The sequence below is a fragment of the Triturus cristatus genome, chromosome 7, assembly GCF_964204655.1.
Source record: "Triturus cristatus chromosome 7, aTriCri1.1, whole genome shotgun sequence".
Taxonomy (NCBI): Eukaryota; Metazoa; Chordata; class Amphibia; order Caudata; family Salamandridae; genus Triturus; species Triturus cristatus.
This window is the reverse complement of record NC_140590.1, coordinates 32,483,111-32,503,415: the sequence shown is the minus strand read 5'-3', so window position 1 is coordinate 32,503,415 and position 20,305 is coordinate 32,483,111. Positions and strand designations below refer to the sequence as shown.

Here is a 20,305-nt window from a genome sequence, read left to right as displayed (position 1 = left end):
GTTGAACTAGTTGATGGTGAAATGACATAAAATTAATCTTCTCACATTAATTGAAGTGACCACAGACTCGGGAAAAGTTTAAATCTTTATCTAAATTAATTTCATGTGAACCACTCTCAAAGTACAATACAGTCCCCATTTCTCATAGGAAGGAAGATTCAGTTAATCAATCAACAAACACAGATTCTATACCTTGCAATGACTGATGCACAGAGAGGAGAGGCTAGAGAGAAAAATACAACTGCACATTCACGAAATTATAGTTACCTATGATGGTGTGAAAACCAACCCCCTGGGCAAGGAGCTGGGAAGGGTCCCCCGGGAAAGATAAGTTGACAAAGGCTTCAGGTCAGGAATCAGGACAGGATAGATGACCTCTCTAGCACCCGACGCTCGCGTAGCACCCCTCTTTGACACTCTATTCCTCCTCGAGATTCTGCCGCAATCTTCTTCTAAATTAATTAAGTTTGGATAGATGGTTCTGCATTTGATTCTTCATCAGCATCACTCGTCACTTCGACAGCATCCTGAGCTCTGCAGCATCTGCATCTCCGGCTAAACTAACTAAGGCTCTCTCAATTATACCTTTCTATATTCATGTACCTCACATTAATGTTTCAATATCGTAAAAATACCAACTCTGATTGGACAAGCAAGGGGGGAGATCATCACACCATGCTAAAATATCAATCTTAGTCTATTACTCAATTATTCATAAAACCAACCCCTTAGTTTTTATTCCAAAAACTTTATTCCCACCCATATTCACATTACATTAGTAACATTTGTTTTTATTTTTCGTGAGAATCTATTCATCCAGAGGTTTTCAGTGCTGGTTCCCAGGGTATGTTTCTTTTGCGTCCTTGGATCGCGTTCAAGAGTCTCATCACTCCTCCGGTTCAGTTTCACTAGGCATGCGCGGAAGTCACATGTCTAACAGACTTTCAATTCATTCAAGAGGCCCAAACTGCGCACTATTAAGAGAGTCAGAAAAACAAATGTTAATTCCAAAAATAAATGTTTTCACTGTATACCACCTATCTCTACTCTAACCCCCTTTAATCAATATTGCTTACCCCGCGTTAGCATTTGTAAAATAGCTAGATTTAGTTCCAGCAAAGCAGATGCGAAGCATGTGAGTTTTCAAGCTCGAGAAATTCCCTCCAGGTGATACCTCGTCATACTGCGTAGATGCAGTTGATGCATGCGCAATAAAGAATCCCCATTAGCGGCTATTTTTTAATTTCGATCGTGTTACTTGTATTAGTAAGACACATACGCAAGCTTCTCTGTCTTTTATGTTCAATGTTGTGCGTATTAATTTTACAAAATATGTAGTTAATACAATCTTAGAAATTAAATGAGAGGATTGCTCCGAGCAAGTCTCTTTTCTACGAGTCCTTGCTCCATCATGAGCATCCGGTTGGGAGAGGGATTCGGTGTAGCCCCAGTCATTCCTGTTCCCTAAAACCACTTTTCTTGCCCTCTACAGGGGGCAGTCCAACTTAGTCTCTCTTCAGAGGAGAAGTCCCAATGTATCCTGTGTTAGTGGACTACATTAGTTTTGATGAGAACATGTGTTGCGGAGAAGAAAGTCTTAGTATGGAAGTTTGCCTTTTATTCTTGTTCAGCTCTTGGGCACCTTTATTGAGCTCAGAGAGTTTGGAATCTGATATTGCTGTGTAGGTGAAAAGATCCGACTGCTGCAGAGAGCACCGAGGGCAACAACGGCTGTCACCTTCTGTCCCGCTCAGTTCTTCCTCCTGCTGCACTAAGACATTGGGGTGGTGGGGGAGGGGAGCAGATATGAACTGTGTTTGTGACCTGGAACCACAGTGTTTGGGGTTCCTGTTATGTGTTTGTGCGAGGAAATACAAGCTCTTTGCTCAAATGAAGGTTGGTAAACTATCTAAAGAACGTGTGCCTGTAAAACGTCTGGGCTAGTAAACAACTGCACAATTGTGTGCGATTGTTATAGACAATGCTGGATAAATAGAGAGCGGGATGAACTCCGAGTGTGCTTGTGAGAAGTGCCTGCCTTTGTGTGTGTACACGGTGTGCCTGTATGCACACCCATGCACCTGGGCTTGGGCAGAGGCTTCTTTTTTTGCTTTTCTTTTCCATGGTTTCCTCGCCCTTCTCTTCTTAACATTTTGCATCTCACGTTGCAGCAATTTCAGCGTCCTCTTCTATTCCTCCTAAACTTTTATGTTTCCTCATCTCTGTTGTGACCTGGGCACAAGGGAACTAGGACCCTGTACCTGACTGGTGGGGAGGGGATGAGAAGCAGACACCACTTCCGGTCAGGGGAGTGGGGAGGAACGCATACTGCGAGGGTAAGGGGATGAGACCAGATGTGGGACACGAAGCAGCGCTAACGAGTGTAGCAATAAAAGAAGTATAAACACTCCTACCTGACTCCTGTATATTCCTGCCAAGAAGAATACGACAACTGGCAACGAGTGCGGGATTGAGAGGACAACGTGTGTGCCCCCGGGTCGCTCGAGATCAAGACACGGAGCCAGGAGCCCACCCTGGTCCGGGTGCGGGGACAGGAAGAAACGACACAGGAGCACACCCCAGCTGCAGTGGACGAGCGGTAAGAGGCCCCGACCTGCCCTGAGCGGTACACCAATCTAAGCACATAGGCGTTGTGCGCGAAAGCTAAAGAGGTGCACCCGGTATCTGATTCCAGCCGCATGCTGCATTAAAGTCAGCGCGTGTGTAAATTGAACGAAGTCTCGCACGATGACGGCGGCCATCTTGGGGCCAGGCGGGAGCAACCAATCAGCATCCCGAAAGGCCAGCCGGCCATCTTAGGGTCAGGCGAAGTCACCAGAAGACCCGCGATCTTGCAAGATTTGGGTGGCCATCTTAGGATAAGGCATATCACGGTGGTACTAAGAAAACAAAGTACGCTATAACGAGAGTTGCGCCAGTTCTACACGCCAAACAATGGCTGACCCCACAAATTACAAGAATGGCACGCCATTAGTATTCCTCAGGCCCCTTCCATTCAATTTATCATTCCACAGCCAGGCATCATGGATGGATTTGCAAGTTCGAACGATGGATTTGCAAGTTCGAAAGATACATGCGCGCCACAGATGTCGCAGAGGTCAAGCACATGGATCTATTTTTAAACCTCCTAGGGGATGAAGTGGAAGACTTGCTAGTAACATTCCCTCACGACCAAACAGCAACATACAAGGGACTGATCAAATGCCTCGCAGACAAGTTTGACCCGCAAAGGAACATTGATTTTGAAAGATACACCTTCACCATCGCGTACCAACAAGCAGAGGAGTCCCTCAATGACTTAGCAACATGCTTGCGCAAATTGGTCACACAATGCGAATTCGATAAGGTTGACAACGAACAAGCAATTCGACTGTGCATCATTGAAGGTTGTCAGTCCGTGGAGTTCCGCACACAAATTCTGAAAGAACCAACCTCGGAGAAAATTCTGACCATGGCCCGGGCAGAAGCGAGAGCAACCACACATGCAAAGCAGATGGAACTGGCAAAAGAAGGAAGAATAAAACAAGCTAACCGCATGGCCGGAAGTAGCCGCATGACCGGAAGCAACCGGAAGAAAGAAAACACGGAGCACCTGCCAAGGAAACCGCAAGAAAGAACATGCTACAGGTGCAGACTCGAATTTCCACACGTCGGTGCCTGCCCCACAATGGGTCAGAGATGCAGAAAATGCAACAGGGACAACCACTTTGCAAGCGCCTGCATGGGCGCGCAATTCAAAAGTGAGAGAGGACAACTCTGAAGAACACAGACTGCAACGAACAGATATGCCAGACACATGGAAACGGCAAATCGCAGTTCTTCAGCTGAGTCGGACAGGGAGGCAGTACAAGAGAACGTGGAACAACTATGCCTGATATCCGATGCCCCTGTGGAAGACAGAGAGCGAGAACGTGTTCATATAATGGAGAAACATCAAGTAAAGAAAATGGCGACCGTAGACATTGATGTGGGAAGACACAGCACACGATTCGTGTTGGACAGCGGTGCCACATGCAACATAATGTGCGTATCAGAATACGAGAAGATGAAAATAAAACCAACACTATCACCATCCACTGTTGATATATTTACCTGGGGCTCGAAGAAACCAGTGATCAACATGGGGAAGTTTACAGAGACACTGATGTACAAAGATCGCTCAAGCAAAGAAGAAATACATGTACTGCGGGGCGACATTCCAACACCAAGTCTGCTGAGCAATGTCATGGCGCAGGTGATGGGTCTCCTCGCAATGACATACCACATGTCAGAAAAAAGAACATCCTGCATAACTATCCAGCAGTACTACAAGGACTAGGATAACTAAAAGGACGGCAAATAACACTGCACATCAATGAAGCTGTAAAACCTGTGGCTTAGCATCACCGACGAGTGCCGATACATCTGCAGCCACAGGTAGAAGAGGAAATACAAAGCCTGTTGAGCCAAGACATTATAGAGCCTGCAGATGGGCCGTCCCCATGGGTGTCACCAATAGTGGCGGTTCCAAAGAAGAACACATCCAAGATTTGCATGTGTGTAGACATGAGGATAGCTAACACAGCAATTGAAAGGGAAAGACACCCTGGACCGCACCTGAATGATATGATCGGCTGCCTCACTGGCGCCTGTCGATTTTCAAAGCTGAACCTGTGTAAAGGGTACCATCACTGGAGCTTGACCCACAATCAAGGTACATTACCACATTCTCCACACACATGGGTCTGTTTCGCTACAAACAACTGAGCCCCTTTCCCTCCTTGCTGCCCCCTCCCTTTTCCTTCAGCCTCCGTTTTTAGACATTTCTCTGCCCTCATTCTGGCATTCACTCAGCCACCACTGGTTTTCTCTTCCCACCCTTTTGACTCCTATCGGCCCCCTAGTACTTTCTCTTCACCTGTGTTTTATCTTTACCATGCCGCTTGCCTCCCTTTCCACTCAGCTTCACAACGTTCTCACCCCTCTTAGCTCCCTTTTCCCTCTGTGTACATTTTCCTCACGTCCCTTAATTCCCCAATGTCCTTTCTCCTTCTCAGTCCAATATTCCTCTGTCACTCCAGCTTCCTCCTGCTTTCCCTCTATCCTTAATGAACCCTTCACTGGTTTTGTAGCACTTAGACATGTGGGGAAGTCACCTGGAACTCTGATCTTGTGTCTCTGTGAATATGCAAGAAGAGGCACAAGTGAGGAGTGTTTATGGGGTTTCAGGACTTGCCATTGGTTACCTCATTCCTGTTCCTCAGTTCCAACACCCATACGGCCTCCTTGCTGTAAGTGCCAGTCCCACCTAGGGCAACCCTCTGAAATGACATGAACCCTACAAAACATTTCTGCACCACACAATCCATGACGATGTTTAGAGTGGCATGTTTTAAAGACGTGAATAACAGAACATGCTCTGCACGGTTCAAGCTTGGCCAGGTTCCATTTAACTCGATTGAAGGAGTACCCTCCTGCGACTGGTTTATTTTTTAAATTGCCCTATCAAGTCAACCATTTTGTATCTTATTTGCGCCAGGTTTAAGCTTGCAGCCCAAAATGAGTGATCTCTATGTGCAATTTACATAATCCAATCCAAGTAATCGGTTTCTGTAAATACTGGTGTTTGCAAATGTAACGCAACACTTTGCATACTCCGAAAGTAAGAACGATGTTTAATAGTGACACATGTTGAAACTAAGGTTGGGGAAATGGGTGTTCTGAAGGGTGCAAAATAATGTAATTGTTGGTGAGCAGGCACAACATTGGAACTTTTCAGGTTCATAAACATTCCAGGTGTTGTTTCAAAACTAACTGGTAAAAACCACCATTAATTTCCTGATCATGCTGGACATTAGTTTCCAGTTTAGCAATTTTTGCTGGAATATAAGGCACAAGAGACTTTAATGGAGTTGGTATTTGGTTTTGCTCATTTTTTGTTCTCACCTGCATCAGCGCAAGGGCTCTATTTTGTGTTGAACAAGGGGATTGTTCTGGTTTAACTTTGTACAAGCCATTCACTAAATGAGTAGCTATGAGCCCTCCATTGTATCTCAAATGCTAATGTATCGATTTCAACTTTTTGCCTGCGAGAGTAGGACATGAATAGCCACATAAAAAGTTCAGCTTGTGTTGGGCTTGACAGTAAATAAAAAGCTCTAGCTGATCCTGGCTACAGCTTTTCAGTGGCTTCAGAAATTGTAGTACCTTTTAAGCTTTCAGTGGGCCACCCACCTCTGTGGTATATAAGAGCACCTTTCAATTTTTCATTCTTTGTAGCATACCTGATTGTGTAGTGTGACACACAATTCCACACCACATAATTTCACCGCCACATAATTCAACACCACCCAACATAATTACACTCCACATAATATCACTCAACGCAACATAATTAAACTCCACATAATTACCCTCTACTCAAGCCACATAAATACACCCCACATAAAACCACTCTTTCACATAGCAGCAATCCACATAAATACACTCCACACCATGCCACATAATTCCGATCAGCATAATTTCACACGATGCACAGTTCCACTCCACACAAATCAACTCCACACATTTCCATTTCGCACTACGTAATTTGACACCAAGCCACATAATTAAGCTCAACTATACAATCACACAACACACCACATACATCCAAACCGCACCACAGATTTACACCTCATGCCACAAAATCCAACAGCGCACCACATAATTAAACTCTACTACATACCACTCCACAACACAAAATACCATTCCACATAATTACACTCCATAAAAGACAATCCAAGGCCACATAATTCCAGTACACTCAATACCACATAATTGTTATTCACACAATTCCACTGCAGTCCATGCCACATAATTCCACTACACAAATCCACTCCACACCACACAATTCCAAGGCATATAATTCCACAACAATTCCAATCCAATCCACATAATTCCACTACGCACCACATAAATACACTCCATAACACATGGGTAAAAACATGGTCAGTTACAATGCCAATAGCTCTAACTCAAGTAGATGCAAGACCAATTGCATTTCCAATGCTTGTTCCCCTTGTTGATGAACTTGCCTGGTGAACGCTTTGGAGCTGTCTGGTGGGTGACCGGACCCAAACATTAAAGTTTATTGCTCCATTCCCCTTGCTAATGGACTCTTTCCTTAGCAGATTTTAACTTCAAACCTTTACCCATGCTAGGAGAGCTTTTGAGAACAGCCCCCTGCCTTTGTAGGTGGTAGGTATCATTTTTCTAGAAACCATCCACCTATGGATTCTTTTATCTTGCAATAGATTTATTTTGATTAAATGTGTGGGTTTGTTATACGAGCTATAAGACCGTTATTGCAACAATGGCCAACATGTCCCCTACATTCATTCCACATAAAACAAGCATGGGCAAAGAAATTCAGTTTGGCTTTGGCAAGCTAGTGCCATGGTTATTTTATTAAATATTTTTCACGAAGATACGCATAATAATTCAAAAAGGTAGATAAACAGGCACCAATAACATTTTCTAAATTAATAACATTCAATGATGTGCCTGTTTTAACAGTGAAGTTTTAGATTTAAAAAAAACCTTTGAGCTGTCATGAATTATTTTATTAATATCTGTGAAGAACACCAAATTATCACAGCACCTAAACATGAGCTCAAATTTCAGATAGCTAAAGTAATGTCAATTAAACAATTTCCAGGTAGATCTTTGGAAAGGAAAATAAAACACCATCTACCAAGACACCAGAAGTTTAGTCAAAACAGACGATATTTAAGGTTAATGAAAAACGATTAACAAAACACACATAGAATCAGATTTATCCAGAAAGAGAAATTCACTATTGATAGGCTGTTGTGAGCCAAGTACACAGGCTTTCATGTTTTTAAAAAACAAAAATCTGGTGGGAGAGCTAAGCAAATATGCCAGACTTAAAAATTAACGGTGCACTCACCATCTACAAAATTACACCCAAAACAAGAAAACTCCCCAGGAATTTTCAGTATTGTCACAAAGTTCTCCAATAATGTTCAGACACAGAGTGATGCATACCTACCTTCTTACAAAATACCTTCAGCATGTGAGGAGGGGGGGTCTTGAAGTAGCAGGCGGGGTCTGCCTCTCATTTACAAGTGAAGAGACCCCCTCAATAAACCATGCCCTCCCAGATGTTTCACTACATTATTACAGAAGCACATCACAGATCTGAGAGGCGTCTTCAAAGGAGCTGCGACTCTTTGTACTGCCACTAAAATAAAGGAAAATGGTAAATGGCCTGAAGAAGAGTGTCACATGACATGTGATGTTTGAAACACATTGCCGACTGTCCTTCACAAAAATGATCTTATTAGCTTTAGCATTGAGACACTTCTCTAAACCCAAACCTGAAAATGACTTTCCAGTCACAGTAATGTATTTCTCCTCCCACACAGGAATGTCAGTGGATTGAAGGATTCCTTTCACTCCAATACCAAGTGACCTCTAAAAGACGGAAAGTTACACTCAATTCAACACGATGTTATCAAGTGGACTTTGGCCAAGTGGGAACCAAAGGCTTCCGTGGTGCATCCTAACAGGTAAGACAAACCTACTGGGGGAAACATTTGCAAGGGCTTGGTGTCAATGAAATGTATATCATGAATGTTGAGTTTCTATTCATCTTTCTCTCTGGAGGAGAGACTTTTGCTGTTGTGGTTTAGGCTGAGTCAGTCTCAGTTCACCAAAGTGCAAAGCATAGCCGAAGTGCCATTTTGTGCCCTTTGACCCCCATGATATCACAGGAAGTGATATTATATGACCTCTGAATCAATAGTTCACTTCACTTTGATAGCTTTATTTCGGTCGATGACCATAAAAGCACAGATAAAATATGTACATACACATAAAATACATAAATAATTCAGCACTTAGGATAAAAAGTTATTAAACAGCAGTTATCAAAGAGACAGTAGTAAACAATTAAATTCCATTAATATTAAAAATAATTAGCTGGTTAATTTATCAAGGCAAACCTTCTTCTCCACATACCATATAAGAAGCGGGAAACAGAGAACACAATTGGGGGGGAAGTGTCATAGCGTAAAATCCTGCAGGCTTGTGCACAATGCTTTAGTCCCAAATTTCTGCACAATGGCACAAGCCAGGCTCTGCGTATTTCGTTATAGGCGGTGCAGAAAAATAAAACATGAACAAGGTCTTCTTTGGTTTTATTACAGACAGGGCAAACCCCCGCTCCTCTTCCCGCCCACTTGCAAGTCAATTCCCCAATTGGGAGGCAACCATACCTTAGTTGGATATATAATTTCTTTGCTCTGGGAGGCTGGATCAAATCTAGGAACTCCTCCCTGCTAGGAATCAGTTTTACTTGCAGGAATTCCATAGTCAGCCTACCCATAGATGATAGGCGGTATAGTTGGTCCAGATTATACTGTCTAACTAGAGCTAGCAACTCCGTTCTCTTTACCGCCATGCAGCCTTCCTCTGGAGTCTCCCATAATTGGGGAAGGCCAATCTGATATAATACGGCCTTAATATGGGATAGCCAAGGTATATTCTTACTCTTCAGCTGGTCCCAGATTGCTAAGAACTCGGCTCTATAAACATCGAGCTCCGGTGCTGTCCACAACCTTCTCCAATACAGGAGGGGTCTACTCGTCAGGAGTTCAGAGATAGGCTCTAGGTCTAGATCTAATCTCAAAGGTATCAGCGGGGTGCTCTGGGGGAGCCCTATCAAATTTCTAGTAAATGTGTGTTCGACCTTGGAAAGGGCCAATCCACGGGTATGGCCCCAGAGCTCTGCGCCGTACATTGCAGCGGGTCTAGCTTGGGCTTTATATATTTCGAGGCCGGGGGAGACTGGTTTAAATAGCGTTTTCCTTTGGAATTTATTTATACCCCCCGCTAACTGTGCGAGCCTCAGGGCAGATTTAACCACCTGCGGGCCCCAGCCAAAATCTTCAGTCAGGGTAACATCCAGGTAGACAAAAGTGCCAACCCTTTCTAGTGCGATGCCATTTAGGACTGGGCAGGGGCGGGTGCGCTTCGGGGGGGCGAAGATCATAAACTTATTTTTTTCTAAATTGATCTCAAGCCCCCGCGATGCGCAGAATGTTACAAAGCCATCCAATACCCTCTGGATGCCTGTAGAGGTTCGAGACAGCAGTAGAGTGTCATCTGCGAACATCAAGGCAGGCACCCGTCCAGATGACAACCGAGGGACATCGCTATTCTTAACCTTATCTAGCTCACCCACCAGACCATTGATGTAGAGGCTAAAGAGAGTGGGGGCCAGGGCACAGCCCTGACGTACTCCTCTAGTAACGGGGAAGCGGTCTGAAAGTTCTCCATTTTTCCCACAGCTTACCAGGGCATAGTTCTATTTGTGGAAATGCTTCAGAACTTCTAGTAGATAGGGCGGGAGGTTTAGGTCCTCCAGGACCCTCCATAGGCTCTCTCTAGGCACGAGGTCAAAAGCAGCCCGTAAGTCTACAAAGACCAGGTAAAGGCTACCACCTCCCAGGATTACGGTCTTCCAGAACAAGACCTGTAATCTAAAAAGCTGATCCAAGGTCGAAATCCCAGCTCTAAACCCTGCCTGGTAGGTACTTAGTATCTTGTTCTCCTCCACCCACCCAAGTATTCTATCTAGTATAATCCGGCCCATAAGTTTCTGTGTGGTATCCAGGAGACTTATAGGCCTGTAATTTGAGGGAACTAAAGGGCAACCTTTTTTATGAATAGGAACGATTTCAGCCCCCGCCCAGGTGTCTGGTAGATTTGCTCCTGACAAAACTGCATTAAATAATACAGCTAAGTAGGGTCCCCAGATTTTAGGTTGGGAACGAAAAAGATCGCCTGGCACTTTATCGAGTCCTGGAGCTTTGTTGGGGGGCTGTCTAGCAATTGCGGATTCTACTTCTTTAATTGAGATACTCTCAACACTTTCAAATGTCATCCGCTTCCCGGTTCTTAGGTGACCGAGGTGGTTTCCATAGTCTGGAGACTCCTGCGGACAATGCTCATGTGTGGGATCTAGATCCGATGGAGCACAGAGTTGATCTTCTAATTGCATTTTCAGAGCCCTTTTCGGTAGCTCCAAGATAACCGAGGGGGAAGAATACAGTGTAGCAAAGTGCGTTTCCCACACTGAGGGAGCAATGTTTGGCAAAAAAGATTCCCCACTACCTCCTGTAGTAGAATTCACTAGCGCCCAAAAAAGTTTAGCGTCTTTTGTCACTAGGGCATCCCTCAACGTTTCCCACCTCTCTTCTTCCCATTCCAGCCTGCTCCTAGCCAGTTCCTTCTTATATGCTTGTCTAGCATCTCGGATATTGGGTTTATTTTTTAATTTGATTGCTGTAAGAAGGTTCTTTTTTAGTTTTCTACAGCTGCTGTTAAACCAGGGAAAAGCTTTAGGCACATACCTCTTTGCTCTGGCTATTGGATAAAAAACATCCCCCAGTTCCATCACTAGCTGTTTATGTATTTCCACTGCCTGGGTAAACCCTGTTTCGGCAGCCATCTGGGTTATCAGGGGTATCGCTGTTTGATAGATTTGTGCAAGTTGTAAGGGGGACATTGCCAAACGAGGCCATTTCACCCTTCTGCGATTGTTAGATAATACAAGGGGGGGAATTGCCACATTTAGTGTAGTCTCAGGGTTTTTTAGCCCGAAAGACCCTGGCTTCAAAGTTAAAATCAGAGCGTTATGGTCACTATCCTGCCTTTTTTCGACTTTGAAGTCCTTTAACTTGTTCCAGTTTTTAGCTTCTATCATTACATAGTCAATGATAGAGACCCTATCTGTCCGGTTGAACGTCCCTATTGCTGGGCGGTCAGAGTCCATTCTCCCATTGCAAGCCCGCAAAGACGTTGCAAGGGAGAAGGATTTTACTTGTAGCACCAAAGGTGTCCAAGCTCTGACTGGGGAAACATCAGGATCTGGGATGTGCCATAGCGCATCTACCTCATCCTGCTCACCCTGGTCCACCCCACCCAGTGGTTCAAACTGACAGTTGAAGTCCCCACCAAGGACTATAGAGATACAAGGATCTAGGCCTGTGTTAGACCTGGCACCATTGGCGTGGGTCACCCTTCCATTTTTTGTCTGTGCCTCAATGTGTTTTTGTGTTGGTGTTAGCTGCTCAGGGCACTGTGCCACTGCCATCCAGTGCCACAGTGCAAGTGCTCCCTATGGTAAAATGTATTATGTGAATTGACTTCCACGTTTGGTTTATTTGGTTTACTATCAGTCCCTAGTAGAGTGCACCAGGGGTGCCAAGGGCTTGTATATCCAAATGCTGCTAGTGGGCTTGCAGCACTGGTTGTGCCACCCACCGAAGCAGCGGGGTAAAATGTGTCTAGGGTCTGCCACTGCAGAACCTGCGCGCGGTCTGGTACCGTCGCGCTGACTGAGCAAGTGTCCCCACTTGCCAGTCCCTAAACCTTCCCTTAACTCCATGTTAGTCACCCCTCTGGTAGGCCTAAGCGCAGGGTGCATTGTAGGCATAAGGTAGGACATGCCCTGATGTGTGTGGCATGTCTTAATAGTGAATTACAGCCATTTTCGTTTTTCACTATTGAAGGCTGCCTGCTCTCCATAGGCCAGAATGGGCTGCTGGGATCGCTACACGCTGTGACCCCAGTGGACTCAGAGAGCATGGTAGAAAGTCATGTTTAGTATGCCTGAACTCGGGATAATAAAGTACATCTTTTAGTAAAGGTTATTTTAATATCCTGGGTTTGCAAATGCTACTGTTAGAAAGTTAGCCTTTGCGTGCCTAACCATCTCAGTCCGCCTCTGCTGTGTGTGTGTGTTCTGCCTAGCAACAGTACAGGAGCAGGGCTGGGGGATTCCAGGAGACAGGTTGGCTGCCAGGTGGTGGGTAGAGAGATTACACCAGGATGGGTGGGAGGAGTGCACCCTGACTCTTGAATAGACCTGTGCTCTGCCACCACAAAGCCGGCGCCGCCCCCTGTGGAGCGGCTGATGTCTCTGCCCTGCTGCTGAAAGGAACGAGCCGAGTCACCACAACAGAGTGCTCCAAAACTGGACTGAGCCAGGCCCAGGCCCCCTGGCGCTAAAGAACAAAAGAATCCCTGTATAAAAGTAGGAGCCTGGCTCCTAAGAAATCAGATCCAGATTGAACCACGAAGGAACTCTGCCCGACTAGAAGGACCTGGAAGAAGCTGAAGGAGGAGTAACTTTCCCTGACCTGAGGGACTGGCCTGCAGTAGGTGCCTTGCTGAGGAAGGAGAGGAAAAGACTGAAAGAGACTTTGCACTTTGTTCTTCAACTATCTCCAAGGGATTGGAAGAAGAGCTTGCCCCCTGAACTGAACCCCAGGACCAGTGGGTTCACCGTGTCTCCGCTCGTCTGAGAATTCGAGCCGTGTGCTTTCTCCCGCCGGAGTGCCCTGCGCACCTTCGCATCCCTCCTAGGGCCGTGACACCCAGAAGCCTGGCCGCCTCCACTCGCCGAGAGCCCCGCTCTACCTGAGTCGCTCTGGACCCATCGAGTCTGGCCGTCCCGCTTCCCTGTCACCTGCCTGCTACTGGAGCGCGCTTGGTGCCCTCTCGCCCTCCCGCCGGATTTCTAGTGGGGAAGTGAAATCCAGCCTCGGACGGCCGCCCGTACGTCGTAACGTATCCGGCCGCCCCGCTTCACCTCCCAGCCTGAGTCTGACCGTGCCGCCCTCCGCAGTGACCTCCCGCACAGTCCGTGTCGGAGGCCCTGGGCCGCACCTGTCTACCGAGAGCCGCCCGCTGAATTCTTGATCCGGAAGACCCACGAGGTGCAGAACCTGCATCTCCCCTGAAGACTCGTCCAAGCACATCGCACGTTCCCAGGTACAATGAACTCTCTATCGGACTCGGGGTCCGCAACGTTCTGATTTCCCCGTATCACTGTGTCCCGGGTACGCTGCGCATCACCGTGACTGGACCGACTCAACCGAGCCCTGTGAAGCGCTCGTGAACGAATAAGTTACCAAAGACAAGAACAGTGCCTAATTATCATCTTGTGGCTTCCATTTCGCAACCGTTATTGATGGTCTTGTACATGCCTGCGTAACAAAGAATCTTTTATATAAAGCATCCGTATTTTTGATACAACTTACGCCTGGTGTCCGTTTGTGGGGGATCGTTGTGATTTACTGTGTGTTATCATAAATGCTTAACTGACTAGCGCCCTGAAGTTTAGCCCTGACTGCTCGCGCCACACTACCTATAGGGTGAGCAGGGGTTGTTCTGAAGGGGTAATTCCCTCGCCCTGAATAGAAGAAGGGACCGCTGCTTGTCACAAGTACCTACCTGTGCCAACCAGAGGTTCCCCATTCTAACATTGGTGGCAGCGGCGGGATTTCGAATTTGCATTTATGATTTACATACTGTGAATTATTGATCACCACGTAGAGCAGACCGATAACGCAGCCACAGATTGATTGACAGTTGTTGCTAAAGAAGAATCTCCCCCTTAAGAAACCATGCCTAGCTCAGTCAACGGAGGCGGAGCGTCCTCTGTATTCTCTGGAGTGGATGACATCGATTGGGAGCCCGAGGCACTGAGGAAGTGCACAAACGATGTCCTGAAGGGATATCTCTCCAAGTACAGAATCAAGCAAAGTGGACTAAGCAACAAGGATCAGTACGTGACAGCGCTGAGAGCCTGGCACGAATCCAAGTTCCCAGAGAATGCACGGGAGGTGATACCCCCCGAAGGTGTTTTTGAGCCTAGCAGAGGCCTGTCGCCAGAGGAGTTGGCCGACAGGAGTGCCGCCCGAGCACACGAGGTGGAGATGGCAAAACTGCAAATGGAGAGAGAAAGGCAGAAACTGGCCATGGAGCATGAGGTAAAAATGAGGGAGTTGGATCTCAAGGCCAGGAGTTTAGACAACTCACCCTCTGGTGGCAGCAATCCAACAGAGTCAAGGGTGCACATTCCTAAAGATGTAGTCAAAGAATATTATAAGCAGGATGATATTGGGCAGTGGTTTAGGGCCTATGAAGTAGCCATGTCCTCCCACCGGGTCCCTGAGAAGGATTGGGGAGCGGGGTTGTGGGGAAGGTTCCTAAGTGAGGGGCGGGACACACTGCTGGATCTCCCCTCGGAGGTCAAGACATCCTATCCACACATGAAGGAGGCTCTTATGACAAGGTATGGGTTAACTCCTGAATTGTACAGACAGAGATTTAGGGATTGCACCAAGAAACCTGGTACCACTTATGTAGAAAATGTGACCTTTTTTTGCAGAGCGCTGGATGGTTGGGTGAAGGGTAGCAAAGTGGATGATTACCAAGGGCTGTTTGATTTAATTGCATGGGAGCACTTGTCGGATAATTGTTTTCCTGAGCTACGCCAACACCTGATCGATAGCAAGCTGTCCAACCCGAGGAAGCTTGCTGAGGAGGCGGACCGCTGGGTCAGCACCAGGGTCCACAAGGGTCCCGTGGGAGGCCCCGCCAAGGGTGTTCAGGGTCCCCAGCAGAAGAGTGGGGGGGACAAGGGTAAACAGAGGGAGTTCTACAAAGGGCCCCAAAGTAATTCCCAAGGGAACCAAGGGAAAGGTTCTCGGCCACCCCCACCCCCGAAGCAGACCGGGGCCCCGACAGGTAACCCTGTTCAAAGAGGGCCCCTCAGATGTTACAAGTGTAACAACCTGGGGCACATTTCCGTGGATCCCAAGTGCCCCCTGTATGGTAAACCAGCACCCTCTGGTGCTCCACCCCCCAAGCAAGTGAATAGTGTAGCCTTGGGGAGGGAGATAGACGTCCAAGGGGCGGGGGATCCCGTACAGATGACCCTAGTCTCATTAGGAGACAGTGAGATGGTCGCGGAGGCCCAGCTGCCCCCCAATACTCAAAAGTATGGGCAGTGGGTGACCATAAATGGCAAGAGGGTGGGGGCTCTTAGAGATACAGGAGCCAGTGTGACTGCTGTCAAGCAACACCTGGTATCTCAAGAGCAGGTTGTCCCGCACGCATTCTGCCGTGTTGTCAACGCTGACAACACAGAGAGTCAGTGTCCAATGGCTCAGGTTCCCTTTGAGTGGGGGGGGGGTCTCTGGTACTCTGCAAGTGGCTGTGAGAGAGGCCATGCCTGTTGATTGTCTCCTAGGTAACGATTTGGAGAGCTCCCCTTGGGAAAAGGTGGAGAAGACAACTCACCTGCGGATGGTGGGCTTGCCTGATTGGGCGTGCGTGACCACCCGGTCGATGGCAGCCAGTAGGGGTGTTGAAGGAACCCTGGAGCCTGAGGGAGAGGCCCAGGAGCCGGCCTTAGAGAGAGGGTGAGGGAGGCACGGGAATCCGGCTCCTGAAGTTCCCACGGCCCAGGAGGAAGCAGACCTTGAGGGGGATGCCCTGGAGCCTACCGGGGAACAGATAGCCGAACTGGGGGACCTGCCTGAGCTGACCCATTGGCAGCAAGAAGGAGGACCCACCAGGGAGGAATTCTGCAGGGAGCAGAAGGAGTGCCCCTCTCTAGAGGGTATGCGGCAGCAGGCTGCAGCCCAGGCCAATGGTGATCAGTCCGGAACTCACTTGATCTACTGGGAGAACGACCTCCTATACTCCGAGCCTAAGGTTGCTGAACCTGGGTCAGCCCGTGCGCTGGTGGTACCCCAGAAGTTCAGAGCCTTCCTACTGGGGCTGGCTCACGACGTACCGTTAGCTAGGCCTGGGCAAAATTTTCGTTCCGTTCGCGGAATTTGCGATATTTTGGCATTTCCGCGTTCCGCGGAGAGCGCGGAAATGTCAAAATTTCCACATTCCGCAGCTTTGCGATATTTTGGTTCTTGCTCGCGCTGTAAAATAATACATTCTCGCGCGCGCGCGATCGCCTTACCTGAATCCCCGCGTTCGCTGACAAGTTTTCCCGATCCGGTCGCGTTCTCCATGAGATGTTGTATTGTTTTAGCCATTTGCGCTGTCTCGCGACAGTTCGCGTCCGCAGTGACGTCATGCGTCGCGCGATCACGTCTTTTTTCTCGCGATCATGCACCGCGAGACAACTGAAAACAAGATGGCCGCGCCCGCAAGCAACCACATGGGTAAGTTGGCGACCCGCAACCATGCAGAAAATCTCGCGAACATGCCGGAAAAAAACTTCCGCATCTTCGCGATATTTCTGCTTGTTTGCGGAGATTTTTAACATTTTCGCGATAATTTTCGGAAGTCGCTTCCGCAAATTCCGCCCACCCCTACCGTTAGCAGGACATTTGGGGCAGGACAAGACCTTTGAAAGGCTTGTCACCCACTTTTATTGGCCCCAAATGCGCAGGAGTTCTGACACTCACTGCAGGACATGCCAGACTTGCCAGGCAAGTGGCAAGAGTGGAAGGAAGCTGAAAGCTCCACTCCAACCTTTCCCTGTGGTCAGTACCCCATTCCAGCGGGTGGGGATTGACATTGTGGGGCCCCTGGACCCCAAGACAGCCATGGGCAACAGGTTTATCCTGGTCTTGGTGGACCATGCCACCCGGTACCCTGAAGCCATCCCTCTGAGGACAGTGACGGCCCCCGTGGTGGGACGGGCACTGATGGGAATTTTCTCACGAGTAGGATTCCCTCTAGAGGTGGTGTCTGACAGGGGGACCAACTTCATATCGAAATATATGAAGTCCTTTTGGCAAGAGTGTGGTGTAACCTACAAGTTCACCACCCCTTACCATCCCCAAGGAAACAGGTTGGTTGAGCGCTTCAACCGAACCCTGAAGGGCATGATTATGGGTCTCGAGGAACCCATGAGGCGTAAGTGGGACGTCCTCTTACCATGCCTTCTCTTTGCGTACCGCGAGGTGCCACAAAAGTCTCTAGGGTTCAGTCCCTTTGAGCTGTTGTATGGCCACCCAGTACGAGGACCTCTTAGTCTGGTCAAGGAAGGCTGGGAGCAATCTCCCAGGAAACCTCCCCAGAATGTATACAGTTACATGCTGGCTTTCCGGAACCAGACTAGGCGTTTCAGGCAACTTGCTGAGGCAAACCTGGAAGCCAGCCAGGAGGAAATGAAGCGGTGGTACGACCAGAATGCCACTCTGGTTGAGCTTCAACCTGGCCAAAAAGTGTGGGTCCTGGCCCCTGTGGAGCCTTGTGCACTCCAGGACAAGTGGACAGGACCCTTTGAGATTGTGGAGCGCAAGAGTTCTGTCACCTACTTGGTGGACTTGCGGTCTCCTAGGAACCCCTTAAGGGTCCTACATGTCAATCGACTGAAGCCCCACTTGGAGAGGTCCGAAGTGGGCATGCTCTTGGCCACCGATGATGGGACGGAAGAGGAGTCCGAGCCTCTTCCTGACCTCTTGGTCGCCTCCGAGCGAGACGGGTCAGTGGATGGAGTAAACCTCTCACCCACCCTGACCCCCGAGCAACAGGGTGACTGCCGCCAGCTGCTGGGGCAGTTCCCTGACCTGTTCTCCCTGGTTCCCGGTATCACAAATTGGTGCGTCCATGATGTGGATACGGGAGACAGCTTACCTGCGAAGCACAAGGCCTACCGGGTAACTGACAGGGTCAGAGCCTGCATCAAAGAGGAGGTCTCGAAGATGCTTGCTCTAGGGGTGGTTGAGTCCTCCAGCAGTCCTTGGGCCAGCCCAGTGGTCTTGGTCCCAAAGGCTGCAGCGCCGGGTGCCACGCCCGAACTCCGGTTCTGTGTGGACTACCGAGGACTCAACTCAGTCACGAAGACTGACGCGCACCCCATCCCCAGAGCTGATGAGCTCATCGATCGGTTAGGGGCTGCACGGTACCTCAGCACGTTTGACTTAACGTCTGGGTACTGGCAGATCGCCTTGACTGATGGGGCCAAAGAGAGGTCCGAATTCTCTACGCCAGATGGGCATTACCAGTTCCGGGTGATGCCCTTTGGGATGAAGAATGCCCCTGCCACCTTCCAGAGGTTGGTCAACCAGGTGTTGGCTGGGCTGACCGAGTTCAGCGCCGCCTACCTGGATGACATCGCAGTGTTCAGCGGCACATGGGAAGAACACCTGCGACATCTCTGGGAAGTGTTGATGGCGCTGCGCAAGGCAGGCCTCACGATCAAGGCAAGCAAGTGTCAGATCGGGCAGGGTTCAGTGGTGTACTTGGGACACCAAGTGGGGAGCGGCCAGGTGGCGCCCCTCCAACCCAAAGTTGAAACCATCCTGGCTTGGGAGCCCCCAAAGACCCAGACGGAGGTGAGGGCCTTCTTAGGACTCACCGGGTACTACAGGAGGTTTGTCAAGGGGTATGGCAGCATCGTTGCCCCCTTGACAGAGCTGACTTCGAAGAAGCAGCCCAGAAAAGTGATATGGACTGACACCTGTCAGAAAGCCTTCGACACCCTGAAAACCGCCATGTGCACGGCGCCCGTGCTCTTGGCTCCTGATTTCTCCAAAGAGTTCCTGGTGCAGACGGATGCATCAGAGCATGGTGTAGGGGCTGTTCTCTCACAGATCACTGAGGAGGGCTTTGACCAACCCGTAGCCTTTATTAGCAGGAGGCTACTTCCCCGGGAACAAAGGTGGAGTGCGATAGAACGAGAAGCATTTGCTGTGGTCTGGGCGCTGAAGAAGCTAAGACCCTACTTGTTTGGGTCTCACTTCCGGGTTCAGACCGACCACAGGCCCCTCAGATGGTTGATGCAAATGAGGGGTGAGAACCCAAAACTGTTGAGGTGGTCCATCTCCCTACAGGGTATGGACTTTACGGTGGAGCATCGCCCTGGCACAGATCACGCCAATGCTGACGGTCTGTCCAGGTTTTTCCGCCTTAGTGATGCAGAACTCCCTGGGGTAGGGTAGTTCTCCCCACTTTTCAGCTGGAGGGGACACGTGTTAGACCTGGCACCATTGGCGTGGGTCACCCTTCCATTTTTTGTCTGTGCCTCAATGTGTTTTTGTGTTGGTGTTAGCTGCTCAGGGCACTGTGCCACTGCCATCCAGTGCCACAGTGCAAGTGCTCCCTATGGTAAAATGTATTATGTGAATTGACTTCCACGTTTGGTTTATTTGGTTTACTATCAGTCCCTAGTAGAGTGCACCAGGGGTGCCAAGGGCTTGTATATCCAAATGCTGCTAGTGGGCTTGCAGCACTGGTTGTGCCACCCACCGAAGCAGCGGGGTAAAATGTGTCTAGGGTCTGCCACTGCAGAACCTGCGCGCGGTCTGGTACCGTCGCGCTGACTGAGCAAGTGTCCCCACTTGCCAGTCCCTAAACCTTCCCTTAACTCCATGTTAGTCACCCCTCTGGTAGGCCTAAGCGCAGGGTGCATTGTAGGCATAAGGTAGGACATGCCCTGATGTGTGTGGCATGTCTTAATAGTGAATTACAGCCA

General features: G+C 48.6%; 1 protein-coding gene across 2 annotated transcripts in view; it reads left to right on the top strand.

The window, feature by feature from the left end:
* LOC146808739 (cell adhesion molecule CEACAM6-like) overlaps positions 1 to 20,305 on the top strand; it is a 668,079-nt gene that overhangs the window by 75,024 nt on the left and 572,750 nt on the right. For both annotated transcript variants that reach the window (XM_085615553.1, XM_085615554.1), the window contains exon 2: positions 8,427 to 8,570. In XM_085615553.1, coding sequence (XP_085471679.1) covers positions 8,510 to 8,570 — 61 coding nt within the window. In that variant the 5' untranslated portion in view covers positions 8,427 to 8,509. The remainder of the gene's footprint in view (positions 1 to 8,426; positions 8,571 to 20,305) is intronic.